At 35.2% G+C, this 14,217-nt stretch overlaps 1 protein-coding gene across 1 annotated transcript in view; it reads right to left on the bottom strand.

Annotated features, from left to right (window-relative positions):
* The window catches only part of FARP2 (FERM, ARH/RhoGEF and pleckstrin domain protein 2), a 68,945-nt gene that overhangs the window by 16,359 nt on the left and 38,369 nt on the right, over window positions 1-14,217 (bottom strand). Inside the window, exons 14-16 of the mRNA XM_070945382.1 lie at window positions 5,816-5,967; window positions 3,821-3,910; window positions 1,507-1,640 (exon numbers count right to left, since the gene is read on the bottom strand). Coding sequence (XP_070801483.1) covers window positions 1,507-1,640; window positions 3,821-3,910; window positions 5,816-5,967 — 376 coding nt within the window. The remainder of the gene's footprint in view (window positions 1-1,506; window positions 1,641-3,820; window positions 3,911-5,815; window positions 5,968-14,217) is intronic.

Here is a 14,217-nt window from a genome sequence, read left to right as displayed (position 1 = left end):
AAATATAACAGCTCTTCTTTCAAAATTAGTAAATACCCACAGCAACTTTGAAAGAAACACAGTAACTTGCTTGCAGTAAATTCTCAACAGATTAATCATTCTTCTGCTTTGTAGTTCAATCCGAATATATGAGCAAGAAAGACAAATCTCCCAGAAAGGCAAAAAAACTAGATACTGCAATGCATTTTGAAGAGCAGTCCTTTTTTTCAGTGATATATTCATTTGGACACTTCTGGAAAGGGGGAATAGTCTACTTTCCCATTCAGAATTTGAAATCTGTCTCTGGACTCACCAAAAATCCCTGAGCAAAGACTTTTTCTCTGAAATATATTAGACAACTTGAATTATCGCAACTCAAAAAGAAATATTTTTTTCTAAGCCCTTATGAGTCTCTCTTCATATTTAATATGTTGTCATTTATTTTATACTTCATAATGGAATGTTAAGATGTAATAAAAAATTTAAAAAAGGAAAATGAGCAAATTGTTAACATAATGTTATCAACTAAATTCAACATTTTGAATAAGATATATAAGCAAACAAGAAAAAACAAGGAAATTGATAAAAGAATAAAATACAAATGGATAAATTGATAAAGTATAACATTTGGGGTGAATCTGACAATGCTCTTTCAGCAAAATTCTCATTATTGCATATTTATACTACATACAAATGCTGCATCTATATGAGTATGCAGTCTTTGACTTGTTCAGTTTCTGAATCCTACTTTACCAGCAGTTTATAAATAAGGCCCAGCAGATATTTTAACTTCCATATTTATAAGTTTTTCAAATTCACGCAGGTTTCTAATTATTCTAAGTATTTGCCCTTCTTTCTGCAATTCTTTCAATGCTGTTATTCATTTGAAGATACTTCTACTCATTTGAAGATACTACAACCAGTTATGTCTCATATTCCTTTTGATTTTCTGAAACCCCTCTGGTGAACTAATCCATTATGAATTAAAAGGCTTAAAAGATTTCATCCTTGACATTAACTATCAGATCTTGCCATCTAAACAAATCTTTATTTTTTTCCACTGAACAAATGTATTTTTCTCCTCCTCTTCATAAAAATAAACATTTAAGTTGAAGCAAGAGGGGGAAGGTTTGAGTTTATTGTATTCTTCCTTCAGCAATATGTTTTATAAGATTATCCAAAATATTAGACTTTCTTTGGAGACCATTTTTTGACCAATTAAAATGTAATGAAGAAAGTATATATAGTGTTTTTTTTTTAAAAAAATACATCCAAATAAATGTTTATCTCATAAACACAACAATGATTTGCTCACTGGAATGACTGCAGTCACCAAACATTTAGAGACTTTATATCATACAATTGGTATACAAATCAGTGCCATTCAGAAACTGATTTCATAGAAAATATCATTAGCAAACACTATTCAAGTATGTATTCATGCAGCTTCACAGGAAAGGAGTTTTGTCAGGTATCACAGAATTCTAGAAAGCCAGTTTTCATAGTCACATGACTAATAATGCTTACCAGAGTGCTAGTCTCTGCTCAAGTTCTTTCAAAAAGCCTCTGTGAAATTCATAGATAGGATCTATATTGGAGAAGAATAAGGTCATGAGACCTTCAGGCATTGCGTTCTCCTTGACAACTGCACTGCGGAACCACTGCAAAATAAAAAAAATAATTAAATTGTAGGTGCTTGTATTTTAGCTATGTATTCATTTATTTTATTTCAATACCAAAACCACTCCCGCTGAAAGCATGATTAAATATTTATTTTATAACTAACAGTGATCAACTAATATGAATTTTTAAAAGCATGTAGCAACATTTATAGAATTTCTTAAAAATGAAACTCCACAAATCAGTTTCCTATTGTGGAGAAAAAATTGCAGACCAGTGTTAGATAAGCATTCATTCACTTGCAAACATCTTTTGCCTTCAAATCTGACCTGCTGCACAAGCACCTGTATATTAGACCCATGTCCCTCCTGGCTTGTGAAAGCTTCGCAGGAGGTGACAGGCGGGTGGACTCTGGCGGTGATTAATGCTTCCCTACAGGAGGGGGAAGTGCCCCAGCACTTTAAGGAGGTGGCCCACCCTCTTCTTAAGAAGCCATTGCTGGACTCCATCTGGTTGGATAATTTCCGACCTGTCTCCAATCTTCCCTTTTTGGGGAAGGTTGTCGAGAAGGTGGTTGCGTTGGATTATCTCAACCCCTACCAGTCATGATTCAGGCCTGGATTTGGGACAGAAATGGCATTGGTTGCACTTTTGGATGATCTCTGGTGAGAATGGGATGGGGGTAGTGCATCAATCCTTGCTCTACTTGACCTCTCGGCGGCTTTCGATACCATCGACCATGGTATTCTCCTGAAGTGGCTTCAGGGAATGGGAGTGGGAGGCCTTGTGCTATCCTGGTTCACTTCCTTCCTCTGCGCTGCTCTCAGTCAATAGGAGGGGAGAGATCCAGCCCTCGCCCACTGCTATGTGGGGTGCCACAGGGCTTGGTACTCTCTCCACTCCTGTTCAACATTTATATGAAGCTGCTGGGTGAGATCATCCGTCACCAATATGCTGATGATACTCAGCTGTATGTCTCAGCCCATGGTGAGTTAAGTGATGCCATGTCCTCCCTCTTGCAGTGCCTAGGGGCTGGATGGGGAGCAATGGGTGGAAACTAAACCCTGGCAAGACTGAGTGGCTCTGAGTTTGGGGTTCATTGGCTCAGGGAGAATTGCCATCTTTGTCTTGGATGGGGTGGCACTACCCCAAACAGATCCGGTGTGTAATCTGGGGGTTCTCCTGGACTCATGACTCCTGCTCAAAGAGCAGGTGACGGTTGCAGCCAGGAGGGCTTTCATGCAACTGCAGGTTGTGCGCCAGTTACGCCCTTTCCTTGACGAGCAATCCCTACTCACAGTCACTCATGGCTTAGTCACTTCCGTCTTGACTATTGCAATGCGCTCTACATGGCGCTGCCCTTGAATAGCATCTGGAAGCTCCTGTTGGTGCAAAATGCAGCGGCCCGCACGGTTTTGTGGAGACCCCGGTGTGCACATTTATTACCTCTCCTGCGGGAACTGCATTGGATGCTGATTTGCTTCTGGGTGCAATTCAGGGTGCTGGTTGTCACCTTTAAAGCCCTTCATGGCTTGGGACCAGATTATCTGAGGAACCGTCTCTTGCCGGTCACATCTACCCGACCCATTAGAGCGGGGAGGCAGGGAATGCTGCAGGTCCCATCCCCAAGGGAGATACACCTGGTGGGACCCAGAAGAAGGGCCTTCTCCGTGGTGGCTCCCTCTCTCTGGAACATCATTCGCCCAGAGATTAGAACGGCTCCCACCCTAATTCTCTTTTGGAAGGCACTGAAGACCTGGTTCTGCCAGTGGGCCTGGGGAACCCAAAGAGGGATGGAGCCCATTAAATGGCTCATGTGATTGGCTGTCACTGGGGCGGAAGGTGGGCGTCAGGGGTGATTTTATTACATTAATTTCTTTGATTTTTTATGAGTTTTACTGTTTTTTTAAATGTGGTTTTTTATATTCTGTAAGACGCCTTGAGTCGCCATGGGTGAATAGGTGGCAATATAAATCTAATAAATAAATAAATAAATCCTATAATTCCTAAAATACAATGCAACAAAAATATATCAGAACATTGGGAAGAAGGAAAGGCACAACATTGGCCATGGAATTTTGAGCATCTCCTTTGTATGAGTAACATAGGCAGATTAAAAAAACAGAACTGATTCAAAGATATTCTTCCATATAGTATAATTGTTTGAATAATTATTTAGGAGAGAGGAGATAGTTAATAAATTTAGGTTTAAGTGAATTACTAGAGTTAGAACTTCCAGGTCTTTTAGGTATGTTCGTTCAGTAGCAAGGATTTCCTTTGCAATGAAATATGCTTTGTCTGTTGGACATTTCTGAAAGAAACAAACAAATTCCCAGTAAATAAAGAAGAAATGCCACATGAAACATGTAGTATTACTGTATTCAAATTGCTTTAACATGTAAAATGTATATTGAGACTAATAAGCCCACAAGTATTGCTTGGGCAATATGTAATCATACTATGCATTAGCCCACATCCAAACTGGCTGCTTTCAATACATTTTACCAGCAACCAAGAAATATGAATGAGTTTACCTAATTCACAAATGCACTACCAATGGGAGTTAAGGCAAATGAAACTGGGCACTCGAATGCAAACTGAATGTCCAAGGGAATTATACTGTGCATCCAAACTTCATCCATTTGATATTTACATACAGGAATCCTTATCCAGTTAGACAAACTAGCAACTACAATTTCTCCTAGTCCTTTTGTTTTCTGAACCAAAGTGTATCGGATAACATGTCAATAATGCCATGCCAGAATACTATTTCCTTTTAGGCTCAAGCAGCAGTGGAAGCAATGCTAGTCAGTGGGCTTCTCTCCACGCCTCACAATGTACCTTCCTCCTGACCTCAAGACAGGAATAAATTATACCAGTTTAAAAACCATTGCTCATAATGTCTTCTTGCTTCACTTCCAAAACAAGGGAAAGAAGCAGGGAGGGTGAAAAATCAGATATTCTCCTAGAAAATGCTAAGCCTTACACGGGAAAAGACCAGCCACCTAGAGAAAGAGATTTTCAATAGGAACGGCAATCTTCCTCAAGGTCACTATTTCTATCTCAGCCTTAAAAAATGAATCCGAGAAAACAAAATTTGATTGTCTGGCAGTTTCTGTTCACTTTGGCAACCATAAAGACACCAATGTTAGGTTGAAGGAAATGATCTGACAACACGCCAAAGTGAGACTGGCAGTTAATAAGCTCCTTCAGGATTTTTCTCCAAATGAATCAGAATGTTCACTTAGAAGTTTATATTACATTTTCCAGTGGAAAACACAACATTCCTGCTGGATGATTTTGATTTAGCTTCAGTCCCGTTTTAGCAGGTTAGCATAAAGGTGGAGGTTTTGTTATGGGGACATGTCTTCAACAAATGGCCATCTTAATATTGGGATAAGGCATGCATGTTTGTGAGGCCAGTATTGTACAAAATCATGCATTGAATAATTTTCTAGTAACAATGAACCACAATATAAATATTGGATATTTTTCAATATATAATTCATTATCCAGCTAGGTACTAGATCCCAACCTTATTCATCTTACTACATGATTTTGAGCAAAAGTCTTTTACACAAGGCAATAATATAGACCTAAATTGACCATATTCTTTCAACTCAAGGTATGAAGTTTTCCATTTGTATCTTAGGACTTTGTCTTTTGTTCTTGAGAAGTTCACATTTGCATGATGGTTATGTAATCTGTAATGTTAACAAAGGTAAATCACCTAAGAGTTTTGTTGAATTTGCAAAATGAGCATTAAAATCTTGTGGAAGTCCTTACTTTGCCCATAACTATGAACCTTACTCTAATAGAGTCTACTTTTGAAAAGGAATAACTGTTGAATGCATTTGCATTTTAAACTGCATTTCATTTATACATTATTATCTTCAATGTAAAAATAACATGAGCTCATAAGATAAGTACAGGCTTTTATTGATTCCCCGCTATGAAAAGATAATATAGCATTTGTTATTTTTGGTAACTGTAGTGTACTTATTTGTCCTTTTGGATGGAAGCCACACAACAAAGTTACCATATGCGAAGTGGCCCCCATATACTGCATCCTTTGCAGTAAGACTACTAGACAAACATAGGCAAACTTGCACAAATAATATTAACATGTAGCAAAGTAAATGACAAGCTGGGAATAATGCAATAAGTAGGAATGGAAGTTGCACTACTTGTTGTCAACTGCTCTTCTCCCACTTACTTTATGTTTTGTTTCATCCTCTTCTTCAAACCTGGCTCCACTAACATCACTCAGGACAGGACTCAGCAGAGATGAGCCCTGGCTCACAGTTTCCTGTAATGGGGGATTCAAGGATATTGGACTCTTCACTTTAAAAGAAGATAGTTGAGGACCTAAGCATCACATAAGAAAGGAAGGGGAAAGAAAATAGTTAAACAATGTCTCCTTTTATAAAATACCAAAGTAGGTATAAATCTATGTAAAAGCAATTATTGCCTCCTGTAACTTTACATTAAATTAACAAGCCCTCATATATTTTAAGTAGTCCATGAAAATTTTATGATTTGCTCAAGTTCAAACCAGTATTAGCTAAAGATTTGAATTCTAGACCAAAAAAAAAATGAAGTCAATTCCCACCACCACCTGCAATTCATCTGTTTAAATAATCAAAGTTGCACAGCACTGAATTAACATGCTCCTTTGGATAAATCAGTTCTATAACATGCAAATCACAATGCCTTTGGGAAAGTGGAAATGAGAAGCAAGAAAACATAAATGGATGCACATTTCATCATTTCAAAATGTAGTACTAATCTGAGAAACTTTTTGCAGAGATCAAAAAAGGGGCTTTAGAAAAAAGAGACCAAGGGCTGAGTTTGAGACCTTCAAACTCTCTCAAGGAAGCTTAAGCTAACTATTGACACAACCTTAAAACACATTGCATCGTTAATTATATAGAGACAATTTTCAGTTATCAATCAGCATTTGAAGAAGAATCATCCACAAGAAGATAATTGCCAAGAAAAAAAGATCTAGGAAATAGAGAGGCAACTGGAGAAGCAACATAATTATAGATTCCAAGCTAAAGTGTCTAGTCCAATTTTTCTAGTTTTTCTCTAAAACTTGGCACAACACTGTATCAAATGGTACGCACAGAAAGTCGGTAGCTGACGCCCATAATTTTCCTTTTGCAAGCAATTATAATACTGTTTCAAGAGTGGCAGATTTTAAAATAAATTTTGTGCCATAGCATTGCTATTTATTATTCAGAGAACAAATTCCTATCATTATTTAAACCTTCAGTTTGGCTGACATTTTTGATGTTGCAACTAAGAACTATCTTGCTTGGCTTCCCATGACAGAACTGTTTTGCAGAGGGCCGTACCAGAGAAGTCTCCTACGCTGATGCTGATACGAAAAGAATGCTTTCAAACAGTTTGCCACTCCCACTCCAAATTCCATCCTGTGTATTCTTAGAAAAACAACATGTCTCTTTGTGCTCTGGGAGACATTTATTCTTAATTGTATGATTTTTTTAAGTTATGTCAAACTGTCCAAAAATGTCACTGTACAGTGATGATACAAATAAGCAGATGTGCAGAGTTTTCCAAGACTTACTTTCAAAGTAGATTACAAAGCTGGGAAAGAGCCAGCTGCAAGCTCTCTGCTACAATACTGGCTGCTGGTCTTTTGACTCAGGAAGTAAAGCTGTTTAAAAAGTCATGAACGAAGTAAGGGGGAGGTAGCATGAGAAGGAAAGGACGTTTGAGTGCAAGTATTTGCACAGTTTGAGGAAGCTAAATAATGTTACACTTAGTCACCTGGAAGAGATTCAGGGAAGAAGTTAACTATTAACATTCTTTGCCAAACCACTACATATTTGCACTATACATTAGCTTATATAATATTTTCCACTGGGGCCTTGTTAGCATCTGTAAAATCTGCAAGAAGGAAAATTACTGACATTTGTTATTTGCAGGAAAAACCATTTACTGGAAAACTGTTTTAGTTCAAGGAATTAAATGTAAAGGAGGTAATGAATTAATATATGTTATGCAGTTTGTAACCAGTCCTGTCAATTGTTCCTTTTCAGGAGAAAATATTTTTCCTTTGCAATTTTCTTTAAGCTATTTCAGAGAGCACAAAATACTATGAATGTTTATGTAAGTTAAAATATATAATCTCAGAATTTGTCTCTGTCTGCAAAATATTTTTAAAAAGTCTTGATAGAAGTATTTTGATACAAAATTGAGGTGCCTATCAGTGTCTAATTGAAATATGTATGCCATAGAGTAGTATTGGTTAAGGTGCTGGCCTAAAACATAGGCGACTCTGAATTCTAGTCCTGTTTTAGGCATGAAAACTCAGCCTTGGGACAATCACTCTCTCTCAGTCTAACTCATTTCACACCATTGTTCTTGTGGGCAAAATAGGAGGAAGGAAGGGTATTATGTATGTTTGCCACCTTGAGTTATTTATAAAATAAAAGTGGGATTTAAAAAATCTAATAAAATAAATGTATCCAGGTTCCTTTGCAGAAAGACCCAAAACAGAGCAAAACCGCTAGTTTAAATGTAGGCCTAGGAGTAGTATTACAAACTAGCATCTTGTCCTGAAGTTTCAATATCCTGCCTCCCAATTACCTAAGACCTTGTATCTGTGAATGAAATATTCTGAGCATGTAAGAGATATGTCTTCCATTGTCACTGCATCCTGTTGTTCTGCCTGCATCATGACATTTAAGTTATATGAAGGCTTTAGCAGCAGCAGATTATTTAAAATACAAATAGAAATTGTTTGCCAATGAAGTGATGCAGGATTATATCTTCAATTTCAAACACATCTGTTAACATTTAAAAGAAAAGATCCAGTAATTTTAGCTGTCCTTTAATTATCTATATCTCAATAATCATTTCACCAATAAAATACTTGGAAAAGGCAAACTATTGCCAAAATACAGTACAACACGTAGCAGTCTAGTTTGAACTATTCTTTAAGTCTATAAAAAATTTAGTGTCAGGATGCATATAGAATATCTGTCTGTCTGTTAGGTGTATCACAATACACCCTTTTTGTTAAATGATGAATAGGTTAATATTCTAGAAACTTAACATGCGTATTATAGCTACATCAGAAATTCCAAAAATGGCTTTTTTCTTAGACTGAAGACTGTCCTTCCTCTTCTACTCCAAATCTGCTTTATTTGTTTTATACACTAATTCAATGTTGCCCACTTGGTAACGTTCAGGGAAAGAAAGAATCTATTCCAGTATTAATGTCCATTCAGATTCCCAATAGTCTCTGTTCCCCTCTACCTCCTTAACTACTTAGAAGTGAGCAAAAGCAGTAAATTTATGTAAATATTGTCTCATCATATGAGAATATAAAAACCAAGCTCTCTATTTAAAAAAGAATTATTACTTTGTAATACTGAATTAGTCCCCTAATGTTTCTCCACAGCTTCACAAATTATATACTACAATCACTGTTTGTTCCTGCAAAACAGAGGATTTGTCAACTCTTTAATATATATTTCATCTTTCCAAGAAACAAGACATAACACACACACGTCACATTCCAGGCCCACATATGGCTTAATACCAGAAACTAAAAGTTATAAAAATGAATTATCTCTAAAAAAGCTGAATCGTCCTGTGTGCAAGGTTTTTTTATATACTTTGAACATAAATGCATTTTCTAAAATCTACGGTATTCATCCTTTCTACTTCCCATATTTTGATATGAATTATTGAAAAGAGTTCTTATGCTTTAGCAAGAGTATTAAGTTTTTCATTTTGGGACTCTTAATATGGGAACAATCATTAATTACTCTGCTTAAAATATGCATGAGAAAGTTTATTACGCAAAGGAGTTCTAAGGAGGATAAATGTGATTATCAGCCTTGTAGGCCATTTTTTTTGATACTTTAATGAGTTCCAATGTTTTGTCCAAAGTTTAAGTGCAGAACCAAATAAAATTCTGATGCAGTATGTTGGCATGCAGCATGTCCTAGAGATTTCAGCTTAAAAGTTGAACTCAGCTATGAGTTTTATTGAGCACCCGGAGGCTCCAACTGGTGCAGAGTGCGGCCGTGCGGGTGGTTATGGGAGCAACATGATGCTCCCGTGTGACACCTCTCCTGCGCGAGCTGCACTGGCTCCCGGTGGTCTTCCGGGTGCGCTTCAAGGTTCTGGTTACCACCTTTAAAGCGCTCCATGGCTCAGGACCTGGCTACTTACGGGACCGCCTACTACCACAAACAGCCTCCCACCGGCCGGTACGCTCTCATAGAGAGGGGCTCCTCCAGGTGCCGTCAGCCAAACAATGTCGACTGGCGGCCCCTAGGGGGAGGGCCTTCTCTGTGGGGGCACCTACTATCTGGAACGAGCTCCCCCCGGAGATACGGAGGATCCCGGATCTGCGCACTTTCCGCTGTGCTTTGAAGACACTCCTATTCCAGCAGGCCGGCCTGGCCTAATTTTTTCCCCTTCTTTTAAATTTTTAAACTCAAATTTTAATTTGTTTTAAATTATTGGGAGTTTTAAATTGTCTCGGGCAAAAATTATTTAATTAGGTTTTAATCATGTTTTAACTTTCGTATTTATGTGTTTTATTTTGTGCCTGTTCACCGCCCTGAGTCCTTCGGGAGTAGGACGGTATACAAATTTAATAAAATGAAAATTAAATGAAATGAATCATACTTTATATCAGCCTCAGCCCCATTGATCAAATAGGTACTGACAAAGTATAGGATCTATTAAAAGATATCAAAGGGGTATAGAAAATGCTCCGAGATCAGGGAGTTGTATAAATATTAAGCAATAACAAGGCTACCATACTGCATCTGACTAAGAAAAGGAATGTAAATGATTTCTCAATGAAAACTACAAATTCTGAAATGTATCTTTACTTCTCATAAAAGCATCAAAAACAGACTGAAGCATATATCTTGTGCATGTGCTTTAGTGTCTAGTGAAATCTTTTCACCAAAACTCTTATGTAACATTACATTTGCAAAGTTGCTTAAAACCAGTCAGTTCAGTTATTAAATTCCACTGAAGGCTGGAAAACTGTAATTGCCATTTATCTTTTTGCCTTCTACAAATCTATTTCAAATAAGTATAAATTATAATCATAACAGTGTGACACCAATTATCAGAATAAAACTGAGTGCACTGCAATTCAAGGGAAGTAGGGAATCTGCATCTTGCTCACTATAAAAAAACCAAAATCTTTCTTCCCAGGATTAGGTATATATTCCTACAGTAGTACATGGAGATTAAAAGGAATAGATAAATATCCCAAGGAAAATATTTTATTTACTTGAAATAGTAATTCCTCTGTTTCTGTAAATTCATATTCACAAGGAATAGTTCTCTAACATTGTTCAACAATGCCAATAATATTAAAAACCTGTCCTGACTAAAATAAGATCTTTAAGGGGAATTTAATATTTTAAGAAGTACTGAGAATGAGTAATTTCCCAATCAATGACAAATGTTCAGTTATTTGGAAAGGTGAATAATACTATATGAAGTTCTCTAAAAATATAAACATTTTTTATAAATGACTGTACTACTGTAGTATAGGTGTTATTCTAAAAATAACTTGTGAACCGCATTGTTCCTGAAATAACAGAAGCACTACCACATTTTAACATTAAGTTTAAATTATTTCATCATTATATTCTTAAACTAGAAAAAACAGTATCTACATTTAAATTTGTCATGCCATTATTAGAAGGAACAGAGCTAATTTAGACTGAAGTTTCAGGTTTCTCATTAACTTTTGCCCTCACTTAAGATTATATGGCTGAATCTGAATGGCTAAGAAAACCTAGGAATAGTGGAAAGAAGTCTGATTTAATCACTGAAACATGTCACATAAAGGTAATTAATAAAGCTATGTAGAGGCTTATAGGAGAATCTTCTGCTTGAATGGAAAATGTGGGTTGGTGGCACAGGATACTTAAAGAATTTGAATATGTATTTCCTGCTGCATCTTTTCCTATATTGTAACCTGAATTGTGACATAAAATATGATGACAATCAAGAAAAATGTTAAGTGTTTAAAAGTGTTTAAAAATGTTAAGTGTTTGAAGTTTAAAAACTCTATGTGTTTATGTAGAGTTTTAAGGACCTTCGATTCCACAGATTTGTTGATAAGGAAGGATACCTAAATATTAGCTGGTGACCATCTAAATCAAATAAATAAAAATATAAATCAATCATAATACCTTTAAATTCATCAACTGTGAAAATATGGATATGTAGATTACTGATATAGTAACTGGCATCACTTGTTTAAGTCTGTTTTCTTTTTTGTAACTAACTAACAATGATCTAATTGCATGAATAAAGTAAATTTTAACTGCAAGCAGGAACATGTCACACCAAAATAGTAACTTATACTAAATATCACAAAACAACAAAATGCTTTAGGAAAAAACATTTGTTGTATTTCATATTTGCTTAAAATTGTATTCCTACTGTAAACATCAGACAGCAAATCAGGAAAGCCTGAGAAAATCAATAATGATTCTCTTTTGAGAAAGAACAAGGGAAAAAAAGTTAAAACATGTGTTCTTATTTATATTGAATACCTTCTAATTTTATTGGAGATGTAATTTCAAAATTATCAATACAAATCTGTAGATATATAATTAAATTTCAACAGAAACAAAAATGTATAAAGCATTCATATTATGTAGATCATCATGATAAATAACTGTAAGAATTTCCAGACTAAAATATTTTTTCTAATAAGTAAACACCAATAACATGAAATTGCTTATACCAAGGCACAAATAATTTGCATTATAAAACATTTAATAAAAGTAGTTACAGTACATTGTGAAGGTAACCTGTTATACTTTGTCACTAATGGAATTATAGTGTATTTTTAATATACTCCTACTGAAGGAATGCCCTCATTCTTTTAATGGCAGCTTCTCAAAGAACTGTACCTAGGAATGTTTTTTCATTATTTAGTGGTTGAATCTCCTAATATGCTACAAGTAAACTTTACCAATATCATTTATTCCTTAAGATTAGCATAAAGAAAAAAAAGTCCACAGTATTTATTTAGTCAACTTGCGCCCTCTAATATGCAACGTTTATTGGAAGCTTAACATAAAAGGGTAAGTAACCAACAGTCAATATTAAGAATTTCGTTATAAAAGTCTAATCATGCCATGTAATATTTAAAAATTCACAAAATGAAAATGTGAGAATGAATATGAACAGATTTTTAAATAATGCCCTAAACATTTTTAAGATATGTGTTATACCTTATAGTAATAGTATTATCTAATTATGATTAGTATAAGTGAAATCTCAAGTGAACAAGATTGTTAAGTAAACATAATTCTACCTAATTAAGAGGTAACAATAATAATTAAAAATGAAATTAGAGCTGAAGTATTTGATTCTACAAAAACAACAGTAAAATATATTTCAGGTTAAACTTGACTCCTGGTGAATAGAGATATGTCCATGTTGAGTTTTTGTAAAATGGTTTGCCATTGCCTTTCAGATTTTTTAAGACTTCTCGGTCTAGTTCTGTAATCTCCTGTTCAATCAGTAACCAGCTCTGATCCTATTTAACTTATGTAAAATCAGCCAATCCATCAGCTATGCCACTTACTATGACACCCACATAGTAACACAGTGTTCCTCCAAAGCTCAACTGTGTGTGACTTTTTAGCTACACACTACCTATCTTCTTTACAGTTTTTAAATTGATCAAAATAACTATTTTAATATAGAACGAATGCAGATCTATAATAATATACTATACAAAATGAATGTATCTGATATATACCTAATCATATCACATCTCATCTACTGCAGTCAAATACCTTATCAGTATGTAATGGAATTGTATGGATTGATATGGCTGCTGCAATTATCTGAAAACATAATTATTTTGCACATTCCTATCTGGGAAAAAAAAACAAACCACTATGTTTTCCTGCCTGATTGTTGACCCTTAGAGGATCAGCCTTTATTTATTAAGTCGGGATATTTTTTCTATAAAATATCTTGCCAAGGAAAACCAATTTTAAAACTTAAGAGCTTTGAGGAATTCAGACTATTGCAAGATGAAAAAAATGGCCTCTACAGCATAGATTGTTTAAGAATGAACAAACAGCTCTTGAACTATAACTTTGTTAAAAGAAACAGAATAAGAATCATGAAAACAAGGAAAACTCCTTTTTTTAAACAACTGAATGAATTGGACATTTATTCGTACACATTCACTCTTTTCCATGCAAAATTCTATTGAATACTATGACTCTCTAGTTTCAATACCCAAGTCAGCATTTCAGTGCATAGTATGCTGCCTATATCCTGGTTTTTTAAAAGCTATTGAAGAAATTAGTTTGTCCAGCATGTTGTTTGCTTTATTCAAGAATGCTGTTTTATAATAATATTCATTCATTTGTTCATTCATTCATTCATAGCCTAGAGATCTTATAAAATGGATAAAAGTGTTGTGAAAAAGTACTTTTAGCTGTTACTATCAAACGTACCAATACATTCACATATTCCTAATACCTGAGAATATAAGAACTAGTTTCTATTTCATCCTAAAAATGCAATGTGATATATTAATAATTGCACTTTTTTTTTAAAAAAAAT

Source organism: Pituophis catenifer, unplaced genomic scaffold (genome assembly GCF_029215685.1).
Source record: "Pituophis catenifer annectens isolate HBS135680 unplaced genomic scaffold, rPitCat1.0.hap2 SCAF_6, whole genome shotgun sequence".
Taxonomy (NCBI): Eukaryota; Metazoa; Chordata; class Lepidosauria; order Squamata; family Colubridae; genus Pituophis; species Pituophis catenifer.
The sequence above is the reverse complement of the archived record's forward strand: the minus strand, read 5'-3'. Positions and strand labels throughout refer to the sequence as shown.